Source organism: Oreochromis aureus, linkage group 7 (genome assembly GCF_013358895.1).
Source record: "Oreochromis aureus strain Israel breed Guangdong linkage group 7, ZZ_aureus, whole genome shotgun sequence".
Classification (NCBI taxonomy): domain Eukaryota; kingdom Metazoa; phylum Chordata; class Actinopteri; order Cichliformes; family Cichlidae; genus Oreochromis; species Oreochromis aureus.
The window spans coordinates 53,727,741-53,751,243 of record NC_052948.1 but is presented as its reverse complement, the minus strand read 5'-3'; the positions used below and the strand labels follow the sequence as shown (position 1 = coordinate 53,751,243).

Here is a 23,503-nt window from a genome sequence, read left to right as displayed (position 1 = left end):
CAGAACAATCAGAAAAAAACAGTTCAATTAAGCCACTTTTTGATTAACACAAGAAAGACATCTGACTGCGTGCTGAATTTATAGGGAATGCTGTTAATGGAGGGTTTAAGTTATACTTTGAACCAGAGACCAGATTTACAGGGCCATGGTGACAGCTGCCTGGTCCACTGGGGGGTTATGGGGGATATGATGTCTATATATCAAAGTTTAAAGAGTGTAGCTTTGGCTATTGTGTTAGACTTGATCTATTATTTACTTTGTTATGCAGTTCATCTGTGACCTCAATGATAATGATAATATTTTTCTTTTGTAGCATTGTTGAGTCCTTGCTATTTAGGTCAGCAAAGTTAGCATTTAAAAAAAAATCCTTTATTAAGTTTTAGTCAAACAATATAAATATAAAGACTTGCGTAAACTGCACTGTTCAAATGTCACAATGCCCACAATCAGTGCCAGATGTGTTGAAAGCACATTTCTGGAGAAGGAGATTGTGATATGATTAAGAGCAGTAAACTATTGTTCTTCAAATCTGCGTGAATGCTACAGAGGGGGAGATCTGCAGAGCGTGAGCCAAGGAGTCAGAAGAGTGAGCGGTTGGATTGTTTCTCCTCAATTTGGCCCCATTTCAATGCAGAGAAAGTGGATATTTTCAGATCTGTTGTGCTTGGAGACCAGCTTTTGTTTTGACAACCAGACAGAGCGGTATTCATGAGATTCGTCCAAGCTTTCACCTGAACTGTGCTTTTCTTCTCTTCCTAAATTAGATGCATATACGTGTCGGTGCACGTGAATGTCTTTCTTGGCAGCGTGAGTCTGGTTCTGCTGAGTGTGTCCAAATAGCAAGTTGTCAGTGACTTTTTGGGGTGGGGCTGAGGATGATGAAGAAGACAAACAATGGCAGTGACATCACAACAAATGATTGTCTCCAGCTACTGTTCCTGTCTGTTTTTGATTTCAGCATTCTGAAAACTTTTCTTGTCATCTGAATTCCTAGCTTTGAAATCTGAAGGGGATGATTATTACATCAATGGAGCGTGGACTATTGACTGGCCCAGGAAGTTTGAGATTGCAGGGACAGCCTTCCACTACAAGAGACCCTCTGATGAACCAGAGTCTTTAGAAGCGTTGGGTGCTACCACTGAAAATCTGGTTGTCATGGTAATATAACATTTCATTTGTTACAAATCTAGTTCTTACATCATTTATATGACCATCATTTTATTTTGAACATCTGTTACAATAGATTTGACAAAAACACTTTTTGAACACCAAAGATTACACTGACCCGTTTTTTTTTCACCATCTAAAGGCTCCATTTAGCTTTGTACTTTCCAAAATGCCCAGTATGCATGGTCTGACTGGTCAGTAAAAACAAGGGACTTGTTACCTACCATAACTCCTATATGTAGGGGTACAACTTTCAGAAAATACTTCCAGAAAGTAGTTTAAACCAAAACTGTTGTCAATTTGAAGGTGGCCCAAAGCCGAACTTTCTTGGAAAAGTTTCCGAGAGTATTTTGGACTTTGAAACTTAAACCTGGGTTCCCAGCTTATACGGGTAACCCTCAGCCAGTAGTTTGGGGTCTAAAGAGTCATAAAATGGTATGGGTAAGAGAAACATACCTATCGTTCTGAAGAAAATCTGATATTATTGAGTGGTACTTTAGTTATAGTTATACATGTTAACTGCCATGTAAATATATGGTTGAATACATACAATACTTTAAATGGATTGATGGTTTCTGTCCGTTTGTGAGATATTGTGAGGCGACTGAGCACTTTCTTGTTGTAGTACTTAGTGGTTGTTGCAGCATATGCTGAAAATACCAGACCACATCACCAATGGTAAGAAAGTGACTACTTAACTGCTAGCCATTTTTTGTGGTTTGCACATCCTGGCTTCCTAATTCTTCTTTTATGCCTACAAGACTGATATGAGCCTCATAGAACATCAAAAAAAGAGAGTTCGTTCTCTCAAGTCCACTTTAAGGCTCTTTTCTGAGCTATACGGTAATCTCCTACACCCTTCCAGAGAATATCAGCAAGTCCACATAAAAACAGGGAAGTCATCAGTGACTTATACCTAGCAGCTCATTTCATATCTCTGCCTTAATCATGAGACTGATTAAGGCAGAGATGACATAAATGGCATGAAATGGAGGAACTGAGGTGGAGGTGTGGCTTGTAGAGGCAACAACAACAACAACTATATGTTTGCTGAACCAACTTAAATAGAACATTTCAGATCAGATTGGCCAGGAGGATGTGCAGAAGGTGGCGAGCTATTGTTCTGGGATTTCTGTCTGAGCTTCACCCTGTGGCTGACTTAGAGTAATACGATGCCTGATCTGTTGATACTTGGTTATTTAAAAAAGAATATGCAGATGAATAGAAACATGACTTGAGTTTAATGTTTACACTGCTCATCATCTGTTGTTGTCTATATGAATTGATGTTTGGTAGCACATGATACCAGTGAGTAGGGATGGGTACCGGTGTCCGGTAAACGGTAGTAACCAGACCGAAAAGCAGCGCACATTTCGGTGCTTTATTTCGGTGCTTTTTTTTTCCTGAGCCAATTCTAGCCAATCATTTTACGTTTCCGAGGATAGTAGGCGGGGCTAGCTACGTACGTTCTTTTAGAGCAGAGCTACAGATTAAAAATCCCCAAGGCGAAGCGGTCAAAAGTCTGGCTGTACTTCACAGCAAAAGATGCAAACTCAGCAGCCTGCAAGAAGTGCTTTAAGCTGATACTGTGATACTGTCAAAGGAGGTAACACCTCAAATCTGATGAAATACCTGGCGACACATAGCGTTTTTTTTTAAAGCCGAGAAATGCGCCGTGTTTGATAGCTTGCTGCGAGACCTCACACCGTGCACATCTACTGCGGGTGTGGTGCCTGTTATCGGACCCGGAGTTAGCAACATCCCCCAAAAACCCGAAGAGGAGAGTCCTGGCCCCTAGCCCTGCCAGTGTAGCAGAAATGACGAGGATGATGATGGCAGCAGCAGCCGTTCTTCTCTGCGTGAGTAGCTAACGTTGAGTAGACTAACCTCGTTATTACATTAATGCATGTAAGGTGAACTAGCAAACACCGTTGTAGTTACATGCGGCTGTCTTCTTGTTTGATGGCAGATACTCCCTTCACCCTGGCCAAAAAGGCTAAAATGACCAAAGAAAAAGTGGAAAACAGTTAAACATGAGAGGTTTTTGGACAAAGTTTGTGTTTTTTCCATTGTTTAAGCACTGCTTCCAGCCAAGAGTGAGACCATATATGTCCTATAGCTGCAGAAAAGGCTAACATTGTTATCTTTTCACAAAAAAAAAAAGCTGAACATGAGAGGTTTTTGGACCAATTTTGTGTTCTCCATTCTTTAAGCACCGGTTTGAGCACCGTTTAAGCACCGGCACCGTTTCAAAAGTACCGGTTTGGCACCGGTATCGGATAAAACCTAAACGATACCCATCCCTACGAGTGAGTGATACTTATAGCTGGTTCCACAAATTATTTTATTTATTTATTTTTTTGGCTGGTGCCCCTTCAGGTCCTCCTTCAAGAGCAGAACCTTGGAATACACTACAAGTTCAACGTCCCCATCCAGCGCACAGGGAGTGGTGATAATGAGGTGGGCTTCTCCTGGCACCACCTGCCCTGGTCTGAATGCTCAGCTACCTGTGCCGGAGGCAAGTCCACCCTTTAATCTTTGATGACAGACTTTTTGTCTGTGCTAGTACCATTACAACTACCTTGTGCTTTTTATGTTCTCTGCTTGGCCTCTGTCAAATGTAAAACTAGTGTCAAAGAGCTCCGGGGTGCTCCGTTTAACCTATTAAATGCCTATTTACTTGTGTTTTTCTTTAGCTTAAGTACATTTATTATATTAAATTAGATCATAGCTCCTCTCTTTTAATGCTCACAGCATGGTGGAAAATAGTTAATTTTTTGTATCTGTAATGGTTCCAAATGCATCTTTTAATTTATTATATTTTGTAAAATGCTATTAAGCATAGATTGGCACAAAGCATGTAAAGTAATATAAGAGACTGTGTTATTAAACTCTGGAGAAAAGATTAATGTCTGACATTCTACTGAGCTATGATGGTCAGTTGCCTTTTTAGCACTCCAAGCATTTTGGTGTTAAATACCATAACATGCTGTGGGTGTTTACATTCTCTTTAAATATTTCTAACCATTTTCAAATGTTTAAAACTTTATATCTTGTGTGTTATTCTGTAAATCTTCCCCAACCAATATTTCCACAAATGCTGAAGAACGCTGTGCAGAAACCCAGTATCATAATTTGAGAATGGTTTGCCAGAATCATTACCCTGGAGATTCAGCCCTCTAATAAATTCAGTATGTATATTTTAAATAATATAGCCAAAGTAATGAATATAGCGCAAATTCTGTGAATGAGCTGCTCTGCATAGCTTCTGGTTTACCAGTGATGGGGTAGAGATGCAGCTGCTCTTCCCAGTCGCCTGTCCTACAAACATTCAAAATCAGAAACCACAGTGAAATGTTGACTATGGCCTTAAGAATGACTAAACCAAACCTTTTAGTCCAAAAGCCATGGGTTTCATATAACAATAAATAGTGTTTCTTCCCAGTTGTCAAGCGTGGCCTGGAAGGGTTTGTAATATTTTGTAAAAGCATGACTGAATAAGCATGTGGGTTCTTCTGAGAAAGGATTTCCAAGTCCAGACCAGAAAACTATTCCTTAGATGGGGAAGTACCCATGGCTTTCCAGCATCATAAACATGCCTTTGCATTGTTGATCCAAATGATCTAATTTGTGTCTACTGTGTGTGTCTGACCGTGCAGAGCTTTAAATCAGTAAAATGTTATTTAATCATACACCTATTCAATAGTGCTAGCTCAGCTAATCATAAAGTATTGTTCAATATATCACCACAGTGAAAAAAAAATCAGTGAAAACCACCTTTTGACAGCCTTTCAAGTGAAACTTTTCTACTATTCCTCTAAACTGTATTTCACTTCAAGCACAGATGTGTGTATTTTCTATACTACACACACACGCACACACACACGCGCACATGCACACACATGCATCCATATCTCATTACATCTGCCAGACAGGTCTGCTGTGGGATATGTCCCAGGAGGGTCCAAACAGACCCCTTCCTGGTTGGTACGCATGCACGCGCACACACAAAACACATGCAGCAGGCGCGCACACACAGTGGGAGGTGTGACACCGATACGGTAGCCTTCATGCTTTCTGGCAGAAGCCAAGGTAAAGAGCTCTCTGCTCTGTAAAAGTGATTTGCCAACATATCCTGCAAAGAATCACGAATTTACATGTCTGGATTTACTACAGAATGAAAATGATCCCATCTCCGCTCTTAACACGGTGCACGACACGACGGCCGGCAGGCTTCTGTGTCTGCGAAGGCCTTTTAATGTGCCAGATCAGCTGAGCTCCGCGCCGCACTATTGATCAGTGTTTTCTCCTGCAGGTTCTCAGAAGCAGGAGTTAGTCTGTAAAAGGCTGGACGACAACTCAGTGGTACAGAACAACTACTGTGACCCAGACAGCAAACCTCCAGAAAACCAGAGAGACTGCAATACTGAGCCGTGTCCTCCAGAGTACGTAATACTCACTCATGATTCTTCTTTTTATGAGATGATTACTATTATAAAATCTGTCAAATGACTAAAATTAGAGAAAAATGATGAACACAGTGAGTGTTACAGGGGCCAAGTAGAAGGTAACATCTCTACATTGCTTATTTTATCTCAGAATCACAGTGCAGTGATAAAAATTCAGAGAAAAGTTGTTACACTTAATAAAATTCCTTCTATCTTCATCTTCTTGTCAGGGTTTGGGTCATGAGGCCAGCAGCGGCTCTAGCATTACTATAGAAACTTCCTTCTCACCCGCTACCCCCTGCAGCATATTTAGGTTGTTAGTAGTCTGAAACAAGAGGTGTCTGACACAGATGCCCTCACTCCCTCACCTGGCTCCTTTAAATGCTTTTGAAGAATTCTGTTTCTCCTGCTTGTGTCTTATTCTGTCAGAAGGTAAATTGTAAATCTACAGCTTAGACCTTAGGCTTAGCTCCTATCATCATAACAGATAGTTGCACAGCTGCACTGATCCAGCCATCAGTCTTCCACTAAGTTGTTCCTCACAGAATTTCCTGAAAGAAACTCGAAACCAAAGGAAAAAAAATGTAAATATTTTCTTGATTTACAGTGTTGTTTCAGCATTAGGTGATTCACTCCAACTAGGCTGCTTGGTATATTTGATGCAGTATGTTTTTTATATATAGAAAGAAACCATTAAAACTAGTAAATGTAACATTTCATATATAAGGAAGTGAGAGTTTAGAAAAGTAATTATTGATCCTGAACTGGGTGGAACAGCTATGCGATGCAAAGACAACGACATGTAAAGCAAGATGTGAATACCAGGCTAAAGTCCAAAGTGTAAATTTTTTACTCTTATATTTCCTAAAAACTACTAAATTGGCATGCAAAAACAAATTAATTGATCTATTTGCTTATTTTCTAAAAATCTTTAACGAAAGATGTCAAATTGCATATGTTCTTTGAATTACTGTGCTTTAATAACAATGCAGAGAGATAAATACTCATTCATAAAAATAACAATTGTAATTATAATGTTATAACTGAAATTAGTTACATAATGTGTTAATTAAGAATGCAAGGGATTTTGACCATGGAGCTGCCAGGCATGAGGAAAAGCGGAAGATGACAACGATGGTGTATGTATGTAGTGTGAGAGGATATGCAGTTTCCTGGTTGGACAGAAGATGATGTTGTGAGGATAGTGAGGACAGTGAAAAAGTTAGATTGAGGCAGATGATCAATGGTGGCATGTAGCCAAAAGAAGATGAAATATTGGAAGACTGCAAACACTGTAAATATTGGGAAGTTGAGTTCTTCATTATGTCATTGCTTGGCTGATTTTGTGCTCAGTTTGGTCTCTGTGCTTGGCTTTTCCCACGCTAGATCGCATATTAGCATTCAACTTAACTCATCTCCGGTGCTTATTCTAATTCTTCATTCTGTGTTTAGTGGTGACTTGAAGGAAATTCTGCCCCGGATACAAATGTTGTTGATTGTTAAGTTGCGTACTGCCGACTTATGTTGGTCATGATGTGAAACAAATGCAAATGGAGTGCACAAAATATGTATAGATGTTCATCGCTGTATTTGTGATGATGTTCATGCAACGTTAAGTATGTATTTGCTTACCTTTAGCTCTGTTTTCGGTCTCATCCCACTAAATGCTTCGTTATGTGATCAGCTAGTTGGTAACTGTGTTTCTTTTTTTCTTTTTTTTCCTTTTTTTTTGGTGAAAAACACCTGGAAACAAAACTCATGCGAGCAGAAGGAATTAAAAAAAAACTGGAGCACTACAGGGTATGAACCCAAAAGATTTTGCTGAAACATGTAGGGGCATCGTGGTGGCACGGCGGTTGGCACTGTTGCCTCACAGAAGGAAGAATGAATGGGTCTGCATGGGTTCTCTCTGGGTACTCCAGCTTGTTCAAAGACATGCACTTAGCAGAGTTAGGTTAATTGGTGATATGAATGTGAGTTTGAATGGTTGTCAGTCTCTCTGTGTTAGGCTTCAACAGACTGGCCACCTGTCCAGGGCGTACCCCGGCTTTCGCCCTGTGGCAGCTGCAATAGGTTCCATCCTGGATGGATGCATGCTATAATGCTTTTTTGACAAGGTAGTTCTCTGTAGGTTCATCATTTTGGTATGATCAGGATCTTTTGCATTACGTACTAACATTTAATGCATTGTTAATATAAAAACAATAATGAAAACACAGAGTATAGCAGCCTAAGTTAATGTTTTCAAAAGAAAAAGCCTCCATAAAAATGAGACTGACTCATGATATTAATTCGCCTTCAATGAGCCCTAGTTGTAAAATGTGTTTGGAAGAAAATAATAAAATAAAATGGCAGTGATTTATAACTTCATATGTTAACTATTTTCAATATCTGCTTCATGCCAGAAATAAGAGCTCTGAAAATGACCACCTGTGTTTGATTGTTTTGGCATCCTTACCAAACCTCGAGGGGTAACACACACGTATACAGGTGGAATATGAACTTGTGTTTGGTGGCCAAATGTCTGTAAATCCCTTCGCTGTAGCTGGAAGAATGGCCAAACTCACTTCAATAATGTCTGGAAAAAGAGGGATTAAATGCACCAGGTTAATTAGTTTCAGACTAGCTGACAATTATTTGTATATGAGAGGGAGCGCCGGTGTCTTTCAGCTGGGTGTCAGCCAAAAAAACTGATAGTATTGTAAATCTACTGTATCAGCGGTAATTTGTTTTCATATGTTCAGACTGCAGTCTTGGGTAATTTATTTTCACATCTGTATTCAGTGGACGCAGACTTGTGGTATCGCATTTATTTTGATTAGTACTAGAAGGCTGTGGCAGTTCTTGTGTGTGTATATATGTGTGTGTGTGTGTGTGTGTGTGTGTGTGTGTGTGTGTCGAGTTAGAGCGCTCATGCAGCATTTGTGTTTGTTAGGAAGGCAAACACTCCTTTTGCAGCGTCAGGAAAGGCCGACTAAAGGAGACCATGTAAACACAATTGTTTTAGAATAGCCCAGGGTTTTATGGGCGCCGGTAATGAAAGCTAACACAGATGTTTGAACATGTCGTTAATTCTGTATACATTCCTTTAGATGATGTAATATCTCACAGGCTGGATGTGTTTGGAGGACTGTTGTCTGTGCAGTTTTATGATATTAATTCTAAAGTCTGGAGGGGGTTGAATATGACTGGGTCTAATTTTCTCAGGTTCAAAAGCTAATCATCTTGACATGGCATAGCACTAAAATGCACTCCTCAGCATTAGTTACCTGTCAGCCAGGCAGCAAGTTTAAACTTCTTTAAAAAGTGTGTAATTTCCTGTGGTATATAATTTTCTTTTATGTTGATGAGAATGGATATTACAGCGAATATTACAAAAGACAGCTGTCAAAATATTAAAACAGTTATTTAATAGTCTTATAAAAAAAAACCCATAATACTTTACGCGCTTTCTTTTTGTCCAATGATACCACTGTCTTGTCTGTACATTAATTTAAAAAAGCCAGGCTAGGCCACTCAGTTGCCATATTTACCTTTTTTACTATATATATTGATACTCTTGATACTGCAAAGTATTAATGTTTGATGCCTTGGAGTAGTTTGCTTCTTTCCCTCTTTGGCAATGTGACTATAGTAAAGTTATTTAATGCGTGTTTATAGTGATTATAACCTCGTGAAATCACTTTACAACAAAAGTGTTAGCATTGGTTGCTCCATCCTCCAGATGGTTTATTGGCGACTGGTCAGAGTGTCCGAAGACGTGCGATGGCGGGATAAGGACGAGGACAGTCCTCTGTATCAGGAAGATTGGTCCCGCTGAGGAGGAGACACTGGAGGACACTCACTGTTTGACTCATCGGCCTATCGAGAGAGAGTCCTGCAACAACCAGTCCTGTCCTCCAAAGTGGGTCACCCTGGATTGGTCTGAGGTAAGGCCAGTAATAATAAGTGTTTTTCTGTAACTCATTGCACTGTCAAGATATGTGTTTAACACTTTTCCTTCCCTCTGTAGTGCACACCTAAATGTGGTCCTGGCTTTAAGCACCGCATTGCCTTGTGTAAGAGCAGCGACCTCACCAAGACCTTTCCGCCTGCCCGCTGCTCGATCCATAACAAACCTCAAGTCCGAATGCGCTGCACTTTAGGGCGCTGTCCTCCTCCCCGCTGGATCCCTGGTGAATGGGGACAGGTAGGACCTTGTCTCTCTCTAACTTCTTCCACAACAGTATGGCGGTTAATCCTACTGGCATGTTTAAAAGACAAAGTTTCCACAGATAAAACTCTATGTGTAGGTGAATGATTTGTATCATTTACACCTGGATGAAATACTGGGGATTCCAATCAGGCCTGTGACGCATGTGAGTGCATAGAGGCTGTGTTTGTGTTTGTGATTCCAAGAGTTAAAACAGGCCTGGAGTATGTGATCGGCAGCAGTAATATCTTCTTGGCTGTTTGAAGTTTATCTGCACCCCAGACCAGGCCTCTCTGTCACTTCCAGGAACAGGGTTTTGAGGAAGACAGAGGAGTAGAAGTTTTGGGCTCACCCTGATATGACTTAGTATGCTCTGAAAAAGCTGCTCAACACTTTACAACACAGCTGACTCATATTGCTGAGAGGCCGCCAAAAAGTCGTGCGTCAGAGATAGTTGTATCTACAAAAAGTATGGCTTGTTATTTTGTAGGATTTGTTAGTAACTCAGTGTAGAAGTGGAATTTTAAACAGTGTGCTCTGATGTTTAGAAGGCAGTTGTGCAAGGATTGTGTGCTCTGATGAAGGTGATGTCATGGTTTCAGCTGTGCCGATCAGGTCAGAAGTCAAAGGTTGAGAGTCTGGCAGTTTAAGTCATAGCTTTCTGGGTTCTTTTCATATCTGCCACATGCCCGTTAACACACACAAATATCGATAACACACCTTTACAATTTAGTCTGAGCCGTAAACAAAGCAGACCAAAATGTTAACCTCAACATAGTCCATCAAAGGACAGGCTTCTTGCCATGCTGAGCCAAGGTTAATACCTCATAGACCAACAGCTGGAGTCTGCCCTTACACAGCACTTTCTGACACACTGTAGAAGTGTGTGTGTGTGTGTGTACTCTCTCCCCCCCTCTCCCTCTCTCCCCCACCTATTCTGTTTTTCTGGCTGTAATTACAAGCTTAGCCTCCACTACTCTCGTCCCTCTCTGGCCAGCTGACCCTCAAAGCGCCAGAAAGGGGGGATTGTTGCCAGCTACCAAGATCCCAGTCTCCCAGGCCAAAAGGTCTCCAGTTCAAATCCCACTAAAGTTGCACCACTGACGTATGCCATCTGTCATAGCTTGCAGCGGGCCCTAATAAAGACTCTCTAATTGGGAAGGGATGACATGCAGGCTCACTGATCTAAGGCAGCCAGAGAGAATCTGTGAAGGTGACAGAAAGAGGTGGGGGGTGACTGGGTTTATTTCACACACTCGTATATGAGCACACACACATAGTTATGGCTCACAGGTGTGTTTTTTCTCAGTCTTTCCAGCATCAGCTCAGATGAACAATTCCATTATAGAGTCGAAAGTGTGCTGGCACCTACACCTTTTGTTTTTTATTAGTTTTACTAGTTTGTTTCTGTCTGTTTTTTTTCCTTCTACAAAGGAGATCAGCGGCTGCCCACAAGGCCAATCTCACTTTTTATAACAACTAGCATATAAAGAGTCAGGAGCGCATTTTGTGTTTACCAAGGCAAACTTTTATGCACCAACAAAGCAAATTTACAGTTATATTATGAGTAAATAGCCTTAAAGTGCAGAATTTCTGCTGTAGTTTGAGCGGTGGGACATTGATATCACATTAATCTTTGTGGAATTGCAGCCATTTTTAAGTTGGACAATTTACCGTATTCATAAATAAAAAACTCATACTTCTTGGAGAATCTTTCAGGCTTCAGGCTTCCTGCCTCAACCTAATAGAAATCAAAAAAATCGGATTCATCCTTTGTGATTACTTTGCCAGTCCTTTACTGCAGTTTCTCTTTTTTCTTGGGTCATTTGACCTTAAGTTTGCCAAAAAAAATAAACAACATTCATTCAATGAGAACTAGTCTCCCAGCACCATTAGACAAGTCATGCATGTCAGTGCGTAACACTGTCTCCACCATGAGGTGATGCAATATGTTTTGGAACATCAGTTGTTCAATGGCTTTTATTTGCTCTCATTAAGTGTTTTCATCATGGATCATGGAGGACTTGGATAGTTATATGCTTGCCTCTTAAAGAGCGTTCTTCACTTGGCTGGATATTTTTCTTTTTTTACTGGAAAGGATGCTGCTATCATCATCATCATCATCATCACACAGTGCTGTGAATAAGTATTTGCCCTCTTCCTGATTTCTTTGTTTATCGCATTTTCGTCACACTTGAATGTTTTAAATCGTCAAACAAATTTAATAATTAGTCAGAGATAACCCAAATAAACACAAAATAATGTATAAATTATGATTTTATTTATTAAGGGAAAAGCTATGCAAACCTACCTGCCTATGCGTGAAAAAGTAATTGGATCCCCCCCCCCCCCCTTTTCTTTTTGGAAAGCTGGGCTCAGTTTCACCAGCCGAACCCGTGCCTGATTACTGCCAGACCTGTTGAATGAAGAAATCACTTAAATCAAACCTAGGCTCAAAGATCTTAGAAAACAACACATCATGCCACAATCTCAAGAAACAGCTGAAAAACAGAGACATTGAAATGTATTTGTTTGGAAAGGGTTACAAAGCTGTTTGTTAGGCTTTTAGGCTTTAGGACTTCAGTGAACCACAGTGAGAGGCATTATCCACAAATGGAGAAAACTTGGAACAGTGCTAAATCTTCCCAGTAGTGGCCAGCCTACCAAAATTAAAACATCAGTGACACAAAAGAACCCAAAATAAAACAAAAAAACTTCAAGATGCCTCATGATCCATGTCTTCATGATTCAACAATAATAATAATAATTTTCAACAATAAAACACTGCAAACAATTTCAGTATTGCAGCAGAAACAGATGTGTTCCTGTTAGTCAAATGTTTTCGATTGCCCTTTAGATACAAGGCAGATTTTAAGATTTATTTCAGTATAACAACAAGAAAAAATGAGAAAAAAAGCAAATTGACCAACTGGCTGATATCCATTACAGCTGTCCTATTGCCCAAACCTATATCAAGCCACTCTAGGTGCCAGTATACTCTCTGCATTGATCGCTCTTTGCACCGCGTCATTTGCTCAGTCACTTCTATTCATGACATCAAACTCAGGACACGTGGCAAGAATAAAAACAACATAAACCTTGCTATCTTTCTCACATTCTTGTTTGGGAATGTCTTTGTCTTTATTTTGTTTTTTTGCAAATAAGATTTTTGATACAAATTATTATAAGCAAATAAATAAATGTAATAATAGTTAAATGTGGGAAAAAAAGCTTGAAGAGAGCTTCACGTTTCTTTTTGTGATCATGAGCAGAATTACTAACCAGTCTAAACCCTTAATATACATGTGCACAAAATATCCCTTGACAAGCAGTTTTCAAAACAGATGTTGCAAAAGCCTTCAGAGGGTGAAGAAGAAATGAGCAGAGGGAAAGAAAAGGAAAACAAGACTCACAACAAGTATAAAGTTAAAAGAATGCCAAAAGGTAACCTTTTCAACCTCATTTGACCTGTTTGCTCAAATGTAGGAAAATGAATTCAGATTGAGGAAGGTGACTCTGGTTGGCTCTGTGTGCTCCCTCCCTTTGTGCCCCAGTGATTGTTTGATTGGATCAGGTCGTACAGTGTATGTGTGCATGTGCAGGGATTACTATGTGTGTGAAGGTCCATGAGGGAGCGCAGACTCCCTGCCTAGTATTCAGGGTCACATAGAAAAGATGGTTCTCATTTAACTTGTTAAATTTACTGGCTAAATATGGTGTTGTGCAGACAGTGACTTTTGGTCTGGTGCTCTTTGTTTCAGTGTTCAGCACAGTGTGGTCTGGGCCAGCAGATGAGGACGGTACAGTGTCTGTCCTACACAGGACAGCCATCGAATGACTGCGCAGAGTCCCTCCGACCAGCCACCATGCAGCAGTGTGAGAGCAAGTGCGATGCCACCCCGATCTCCAGTGGTGATGGTGAGATGATGAAACGTGCCATCGTGTCAAATCGTGTGAAAAGTTTACTTCTCACAGTTTTCGTCACGGTCGAGAAGACAATTTCTGATCTGCAGTTTCTTTATAAGCAAAGGTTGATTGCTTTATGCTCATAGATATTGTGCCTTATGTGCACAGCTTTTACACAAAGCCCCACTTGAAAAGGTTATAAACTATCTCTATCTTCATCTTCACTGTTCTACTATGACCTAAACACAGTTGGATGACACACTCTTCTACACTTTGCCAGCAACATTAATCTTTCCAGTGAGGTTGGCTCCTAGTCAAAGCGAAGCAGCTCAACCCTCCATATACACTTACACATGATGGATGGCTATTCAGATATGTAGAGAAGGGGCCTTCGATTAGCCTGAATGGAAAACGTGAGCAGCGTTTACAGGCTGGCTAATGGGATTAGCTGTAGGCTAATTGTTCCTTTACGGACAGCAGTGAGGCAATGTCTCGTTTCATTTGGCTCTGAGAAGGCAGGGGCCAAAGCCTAATAAGGGAAGACACTCTGATCATGATAAGGCATTTAGAGCACTGCCTGTCTGGCATCCAGCAAGCAGTCTGTGTGTGTATGTGTGTGTCTGTGAGTGTGCATAGTAGGGATGGCAGCCAGCCCAGTTAGTGAACGAGGCCAGGATCTGTCTTAGTCTCTGCGTCCAAGTATAGTTGCAGTTTTATTCTATTCAGACCTGAGGGAGATCCACAAGCTCTCATGTAGCAGTTTAGTCCAGTTTGTACATCTCATATGTTATCATTACATCGCTGTTTAATGACTTGCCTTCATTCTGAAAGTATTTAATAAATACGCAACCTCTTCTGACCATCTATTTTAACCTATTTATCAAGTTTGCCTTTGCTGCAAAACAAAAGCTAGATGTGTTATTTCTATTAAATATAATGTTGCAAAGAAAAATGACTGTATATTATTAGTGTTGATGAGATATCATTTGAATTTTGATGTAGCTCACATTTGGAGTCAGCATGTCAGCTGTCACTGCATTTTCAATTCGGAAATACTTCAAATGATTGATAATATTGTTCCATGAGAACAAGATGTATATAAAAGATGCACAGTGCTGTGAAAAAGTATTTGTTTCTTTCCTGATTTCCTAGTTTTTTTAATATATATTTGTTACACTTAAATGTTTTAGATCAGCAAACACATTTTAATATTAGTAAAAGATTACTTGTGAAAATGCAGTTTTTAAATAATGGTTTCCTCTATTAGGAGAAAATAGCCTACCTGGCCCTATATGAAAAAGTAATGGCTCCCTCTTGTTAAGTCATGAATTAACTGTGATTAACCACATTTTTTGGAAAGCTGAGTTCAATTTCACTAGCCACAGCCAGGCCTGATTACTGCCAGACCCGCTGAATCAAGAAATCACTTAAAGAGAACCTGTCTGACAAAGTGAAGCAGATCTCTAAAAAATCTCTAGAAATAACACATCATGCCATGATCTAAGGAAACAGCTGAGAAACAAACATGCCATTGACATTTATCAGTTTGGAAAGGGTTACAAAGCCATTTCTTAGGCTTTGGGACTCCAGTGAACCATGTTGAGAGCCATTATCCACAAATAGAGAAAACTTGGACGGCAGGCCAGCTTACCTAAATTACTCTAATAGTGCATCATCAACTCCAAGAGGTCACAGAAGAATCCAGAACAACATCTAACTGCAGGCCTCACTTGTCTCAGTCTAGGTCAGTCTTCATGATTCAACAATAAGAAAGAGAAAAATTGCATCCATTGGAGAATTTCAAGGCAAAAACCACTGCTGATCAAAAAGAACAAAAATGCTTGTTTCACATTTGCCAAAAATATCTTGATGATTCCCAAGACTTTTGGGAAAATATTCTGTGGACTGACAAGACAAAAGTTGCAGAAAGTTTGAGTCCTGTTATATTTGGCACAGTCAAACATGGTGGTGGTAGTGTACTGGTCTGGGGCTGCTTTGCTGCTTCAGGGCCTGGATGAATGCCGTAATTGATGGAACCATGAATTCTGCTCTCTACAAGAAAATCATGAAGGAGAATGTCCAACCATCAGTTGACGACCTGAAGCATAAGCGCAATTGGGTTATCAAGCAAGATAGTAATCCAAAATACACTAGCAAGTTCACCTCTGAATGTCACAAAAAATCTCATATGAAGGTTTTGCTGCTAAGGGTGGCACAACCAGTTAATAAGTTAATACAGGGCCATGTAGGTTTAGATATTTTTTTCCACCTTAGAAATAAAACCAGTATTTAATATATTTTATGTACTAAGGTTTTCCTGGTCTAATATTAAAATTTGTTCAATGTTCTGAAACATGTGTGACAAATAGGTAAAAAGACTAAGAAATTAGGAAGGGGGCAAATACTTATCCACAGCACTATATGCAGCCACTGTGATATCACCTTACTCTTAATGCGATCATACTTTATAAACTTAACATCATGCTTCTTTAAATAAAGTCTGACACTAACCACTGAGATAGTAAACTCATCAAAAAAGTTTTTACTGAAGTCATGGCTTAAGAAAGAAGTGGGGTCATTTTCTTATAGATTTTTATACTCTTAACCCCTTTTTTTTTCCAAGCAGAGGAACCACCTCCTGCTGGCCATTAGAAAGAATGCAGGTTTAAGGCTCTCATTAGATATATTTATATATAGTCTAGGGAAATAGGTGTGGTTTTACTTAAAAGGTGACAATATGTAAATGATTGTGTTATGTTAGGTATAAAAACTTTCTTGTGTGTGTCTTTTTTTAGTCAGCTGCTACGACGAGGAGTTTTCCTCTTAAACATAGCCAGACTAATAAAAGATATGTTTTCTTTTGCTGTCTTTATACCTGAGCTCTTTTCTGTCTCTCCACAGAATGCAAAGATGTAAACAAAGTGGCTTATTGCCCGCTGGTACTGAAGTTCAAGTTCTGCAGTCGAGCATACTTCAGACAGATGTGCTGCAAGACATGCCAGGGGCACTGACCCTTTGAATACAAGAGCGAGACAAGAAGATGCCCATAAAGGCAAGAAAGATGGAGGGATACAGTGCTTAAGAGGGTGAGAAGAAAACAGCAGACTGGAAAATGCATCCCGACTCTGAACCAGTGGAAGAATGAAAAAGTTGTCAATGTTGAAGACGGGAGAAAAGTGAGGATTTCCCTGTTTATCACACCCCATACTCCTGCCCTCTGTCGTGGTGGAATCTAAACCACTGCTCAGCCCATAATGCTGACACAAACATTATTTTTTTGTTTTTTACATTTTCACTTCTGTGAAGTGGAACTCGGAAGATTAACTGTTGGTGATGTTATCTTTTATTATAATAATAATTATTAATATCATTGTTAGTCTTCCTCAGTGTTTGTTTTTTTTTACGAATCCAAAGTGCTGGACACATCGCTCACAGAGGATGTACCCCGGAGATTAGAAGAGGGGGGATGGGAGACTCCTGTCTTTGGGATGACTGTGATGGTGCTAATGGCAGAGCAGACTTCTGGCTTCGGTGCACTTTTTTTCATGTAAATACCAATTTACTGCTCAAATGCAACAGAGAATCCCTGTTGGTGTACTGTATATTTATTGTACAATCCAAAACAGAGCTGATATATTGTCCTCTGATCATCTTTTTGCCAGATAGTAGCCTACTGTTATGGAAGGGAATGTAATGTGATTGAATTCATATTCAGTTTCTTTGTGCTTGAGTGAAAATATTACATACTGTAACATATGTTAAACCCTTGTATACTGTAAGGATTTGTATATTATATATATATATGTTAATCCAGGGCCAAAAAATACACCGTGGTTATTGGAGATTTTTAAATCCTCCCCCCTCCCCAGCTGGGTGCCTTAGTTCTTAACAGTCAGGTAAAAGTTCACCCAAAATCACCAAAGTCATCTTTTCAAATGGTGCCTACGCCACATGAAAAATTAGTGACCAGACCTTTACTAGCATCTTACTGAGTTTAGTAGTAAAGGATTTATATGTTTTGTTCATCTGAGTCAAAGTGCAGTCACCATTACATACTCTCTTTAACCTCCTAAGACCCGAACTCTTCCACGGCATGCATTTTTAATTTCTCTTTGATATTTGGGCATATTGGGGCCCAATGAATGTAAAAACAAAGAATTACCAGATTTTTTTTTTTTTATTTTTTTTTTTTTATGAAAATCAGAGCCACATATGAGGATATTCGTTTAAAATTTTGATAGAACAGTAGCAGTATAATGTCCTCGTAAGTGGATATCAGGCCCTTGAGGAGCAAAACTGAGTATTTTGGTCTAAATAACCCAAAATGTGATGTCCACATATGTGGACGGCAGGTCCTAGGAGGTTAAGGATCTTTTTGAGGTAAACTAATAGCCCCACAGTTTGCAAAATGGCCTTCTTACCAATGATTACATGAAAAGATTGATGTATGAGGTCTGGGCAAGACGATTGTTAGCTCAGGCCTCAGTCACACTTTCATACTGGCAACACAAATAGAGTGATCCTCAGCAAACCTCCTTGTGATTGCTTTAGTTGCTAGCAGATTCCTGTGGTCACCTGTAGTTTGCATGAAAAATGCCAACTTGTCTGCAGACATTTATTTCTTGACCTTTAATGACATTTTAATTAGTTTACATTTGCTTTTAAAGAATAAGTTGTGTCTTACTGCTGCAACCTACATATTTTGGAATGTGTAACTTTTACTTTGAAAGCAAATGTTTAGGTTACACTTACCATTTCACTATCGCTTGGTAAGTCCGCTTCTTCCATGCAAAAAAACAGCTGAACATGGAAATCTGCCAGTGTCCAAAGCAATTTCAGAGAATTTTTTTGTCCAGCACCCTCTCAGCGACCAATTTATGCTAGTGACTGCCAGCAACCTCCAGCAATCAGTTGCCAAACAGTCGTAAAATACACACGGGGGTTGGCAGGAGGTCATTAACTGGTCTGCACACTAGTGTGCACAGCTGTTTGACTAAGACCTTAGGAAAAGTGGAGGGAAAATGCTGATTAGCTAGGTTGACATGAATCAACCTATTAGCACATCTAAAGCTCACCAATTTACAATTAACATGTAATGTAAAAAAAAAAAAAAAAGGATCATTAAAAGTCACCATTTAAATGTAAATTACGACATAAATCAGTAAGTGTTTATAATGTTGCTTTTGTATTTAGTACAAAACCAGCTCCATATAAATGCCGTATGAAGACCAGTTCAGCAACAGTTTGCAACAGCTAACATGTCTGTTTAATTTAGCTCTGTGATCTTTAAATAAGCAGTACTGTATCTGCTTGAAGCCACCAATGCAAGCAAAGACTTAATTTGAAGATTTGGTTGTCAATATTGTTGAACACTTCTGGCTTTATGGGAAGTTAAACACAGGACTACTTGTGACCTGGAGTCCCTACTGGCTGCCTGACTTGTGAAGCTGATGCTTTAAAGGGGACTAATGAACTAAATGTAGCCTATCCATTCATTCTCATCAAAGATGCTTGCTGGCACATAATAAAACCAACTAGGCATTTTGGAGCTGGGTATGTGCATCAGAAACTGAAACTGAAAAACATACTTTTAAAAATTGTTCTAATGAAAAAACAACCCCCCCCCCCAAAAAAAATGGGAGGTGATATAGGACAAAATTAAGATTTAGAGTGTTTAAGAAAGCAACCTTCCAGCCTTTTGGACTAAGTTAACGTGTGGGATTATTCACAAGGAAGTGAACAGGCCTGTTTCACAAATATTGAGATATTCCTGTTAAATATACATGCAAACACCACTTTTGTTGCCAGGCTATGTAAGCGGGTGTCACTCTGCTGCTCACAGACACCACATTCTGCCTCCTACCCCCTCATGTTCATCATCATCATCATCATCATCATCATCATCATCTTTGTCCCATAAATGAATAAAAAAACAAAACAAAAACAGCATACTCAGTGGTGCTTGCCCTGCTCTTGTATTTTTTTTTTTTAATTTCCAAGAAATACTGCGTTTACCTCTCTTTCCTCCTGCTATGCTTCGAGGCTTGCAGCCTTCCCAGGCTTCTGGTGCTATCAAGTGGGTGCTTCCATTCAAACCCGTTCCAGTGTGCTAATAAGAAAAGAAAAGTGAGGCTGGATCCAAACAGTATGAAAAAAAAAATATATATACTTGTCAAAATTTCTGTTGATTTAATGCTGGTCATGTTATCGTTTAGTTTGTATCTGTCTATACCTCACACTGGGAATTTTCATTGTCAACTGTGTATTGTTGCTTGTGCAGCCAACAAAACAGTCACACCCCCGGACGAAAGCGATCACTTCACCCAGGTGACGTTTGGGTTGTGAAAGGGGAACAGCAATTAAAGTGTGTAAGGATCTTGTCAGAGCTGTTAAAACCGACGTTCTAATTTTGCTGCTGCTACGTTTTTTTTGTTTTGTTTTGTAGCCACCTTCAGAATGACAGTGCTGAGCAGATTTTGTTGGAAAGGATGGTGGATGCTGCATTCAAAGACAGCAGAATTCAAACTGCTTGAACTGACTCATCTACTGGCTGTGGGATTAAGAAGCTCCATTTTAAAAAAAGAAAAGACAACTTAATCAAACTGGTACTCGTTGCTGTGAACTTGGATATTTGAATGTCACATTGCTTCAAAACGTATCTGAAGTGCAAGCGAAATGAAAAGCATCATGTGATTAGCTGCATATATTTTGTATTCAGTATTATTGTTGGTACACTGTTACTAATTTTTTTTCAAATGTAAATTATATGCTAATTTATTGCATTGTCACTTGTACATTGATTTCACTGCATGCAAACTGAAATTTAGCATAGTGAAAAAAAAATGCCGTGATACGGCCCTTCACCAACTTTTTTTTAAGTAGATAAATGAATAAAAAGAGCAGCTTTTAAACAGAATCCTCTGTTAACACATTCATTTTTACTATGCTTGTCAAAACATATTAGAGCGTGCAACCTTAAACTTACATGGCAAGGTTATTTCCATCATTAACTTGGTTTTGCTCAGGTTCAGTGGTTTGGAGACAAAGAGGTGGAGCTGAGATAGTTTAGATGTGCAGCGGCAGGATGGTGGCTATATTAGACAAAGGATGTTGAACATGGAGCTGCTAGGCAGGAGATAAAGTAATTCAGTTTTATTTATATAGCGCCAAATCACAACAGTCGTCTCAAAGAATTCGAATCAACATTATTTATTTGTATAAATGTTAATAGCCATCATCAAACTAAACATTTAGTCTTTTTATTTTATTTTATTATGTTATTATCTTTATCGTTTCTTCTCTAACCCTGTGTTTTAGAGAAAAGTCAAAAAGGAACTTTTACTGGGGAAAAACAATTAATGTTCATCAGAATGTGTTTTTTCTGCCAGCTTATTATCAATACTTGTGAAGAGAATCACATACTGGAACAGCATGGAGTTGGAGTTATACGTTAGGGTTACGCATTGCAATACCTCAGCAGTGATTCGTGTGAGAAGGAAACACTCAGGAGGAAATAAGTAATGGTGCCAGGGTGGATGCCCCACTCTCACAGGGTTTAAGAGATGTATACTCTTTTTTTTTTTTTTTTTTTTTTAATTCAACTTTTGGAATACCCTCAGAGTGAGAACAGCTGATGGTGTTACACCAGGATATTGGTTACCAGCTTTAAAGAAGTGCATTCATTTGCTGCCTCAGTTTAGGGTGACCATATCAAAGAAGGGACTGATCCACCTTACTCTAAATCCCCAGCCACATCATTATCTGAGATTCAAGCATAAGACTTTGTTGGAGCGGTGTCAAACAACTTTCCAAACATTTTTGTTGATATAGTCTTATTATTGGACTCTACGTTCTCTTATCCCCATCAGAAAGTGTCTAGGTCCACTTGTAGGAAGCTCTGAGATTTCCACTCTCCCTGGTAATTAATTCCAAATAAACAGTAACTAACCCACTTGGCTGGGAAACACAGCCATCTCTGTCTAATCCAGTGTCCAATTACTGGGGGAGACAGATGGCCTGTTTGGTTTAATGTAACCAGTTTAGAATACCTGTATGTCTGGCCCAGCTTCTGTCTCTTACACTGGCCCTTCTGCAGGGGTCTGTGATTACATTAGCCCCAACCTGCAGAGCTTAAGGTGACAAGGAGAGAGAAAAAAATAAGAAGCTGAGGGATCCTGTATCTGCAGATGACCTGACAGCCATGAGGTGACTGCCTTACATGAAACATTTACACCTGATTATGTGAACACATACGTCCATGAGAGCTTGCTGTAGACTCAACACACAAACAGAAAGAAACAGAAGCCATCCACTGGATACTGTGAATGTACACATGGACAAGAAGCCTCCAGGCAATGAAAGCAAGATTTACTGGTATTTACCTTTCTTGGTTTCAGGGCTGCAGGTCTTAAGTCTCGTGAGTTCAGGCCTTAGAATCCCGCCAATCCATCGAGCTGACTTATTTGTCTGGGATGGTGACATGAAAAAGTAGTTTCTTGGTTGACTGGGAAGACTAACAATAGGCCATTCAACAATAGCTACAACTGCACTTTTAACTAGTCAAATATAACTTTTAAAAAAATATAGAAATTATGTGATTTTCTCTTAAATGGAAGTTTAAAAGAACAGGTTTTAGCTCTCCTGTGTGCAACATTTGAAGATACCAGTGTGCAACATCTCAACTGATTTTTTGATTTCCAATTCAACTGTAATACAGCAGGAGAAGAACCAAGCAAGGGGCAGCTTCCAGGATTAAAAAAATGAAGCCAAAGCAGAAGTTCCACAAATTGCAGTTCAGGTGCTATAATGTTCCAGAAACTGGCTCCAAAAGCAGCTTGAGTATCATTCATGGTTGGTTTTCTTTTGCTGTGCATACTGAGGGATTTTAGGGTATGCAACCAATACAGACGTGTAGCATGACAGTGATGATGCTATGCATAGTTGGGGGGGGGGGGGATAGAGACAGCAGAGTCCAGCATGAAGGTAAAAAATCTTTAAAAAAAGAAGAAAAAAAAAGCTAATCGCTCAACTGCACAAACACAAACAAGAGTACCCCACCTAGCACTTCATTGCATGTTCACAACTAGTTATAATATGAAAACTACAGAAATGCAAAGAGTAATCTTTTTACCCTCATATGTTACCTTTAATAATTAAGGAGATAAAATTAGTCTCTCTGACTTGCAGGGAGACACTTGAATGGAGGAGTGATAGTGTGATTCCCAGTACATCGGCTTAGTAAGACTAGGAGCTAGCAGGCTACTTATGATAAGAGGTGTGGAGAGGACGAGGATCAGATTTCTCTAGCAAACTCCTGACAGTGAAAGAAGCCATTGCTGTGTTTTATCAGCAACACAATATCTTACAAGCTATGACAAAACAAAGCTGTGCAAAGATACACCAATGATAAGATACCAACAATTCCCAGCTTGAGAACTCAGGCTCCACTACATGCTGGAATTCCTCCGAGAGTTTTCTGCTGTGTGTCCGACTTAACAATCTGCCTCCCCTTGAAGTTTAAAACCCCAAATACCTGTGGCATTACTCTTGGCTGTGGTCCTGTGGCCCTGCCATAGCTCTGTTTGTGTGCCTATTCTCCAGCTGAGAGGTGTGAGGATTAGCATAGTGATGAATAACATACAGTAGCACTGTAAAGGTTTATCTTAATCAGAAGAACTGTGCTACTGCAGTGTGTGCGATGAGTGCTTGAAGTGTTTTGGACACTCTTCCATTTGAACGCAGTGCAGCAGGACAAACGGCTCCAGATGGTGTGGCTGGAGACACTACATGC

The 23,503-nt window shown here is 39.7% G+C and overlaps 1 protein-coding gene across 3 annotated transcripts in view; it reads left to right on the top strand.

Moving 5' to 3' along the window:
* adamts6 (ADAM metallopeptidase with thrombospondin type 1 motif, 6) overlaps positions 1 to 17,892 on the top strand; it is a 72,179-nt gene extending 54,287 nt beyond the window's left edge. For all 3 annotated transcript variants that reach the window (XM_039614308.1, XM_039614307.1, XM_039614309.1), the window contains 7 exons: positions 995 to 1,158; positions 3,547 to 3,685; positions 5,483 to 5,612; positions 9,340 to 9,544; positions 9,628 to 9,804; positions 13,569 to 13,725; positions 16,615 to 17,892. In XM_039614308.1, coding sequence (XP_039470242.1) covers positions 995 to 1,158; positions 3,547 to 3,685; positions 5,483 to 5,612; positions 9,340 to 9,544; positions 9,628 to 9,804; positions 13,569 to 13,725; positions 16,615 to 16,724 — 1,082 coding nt within the window. In that variant the 3' untranslated portion in view covers positions 16,725 to 17,892. The remainder of the gene's footprint in view (positions 1 to 994; positions 1,159 to 3,546; positions 3,686 to 5,482; positions 5,613 to 9,339; positions 9,545 to 9,627; positions 9,805 to 13,568; positions 13,726 to 16,614) is intronic.
* Positions 17,893 to 23,503: the final 5,611 nt, after the last annotated feature.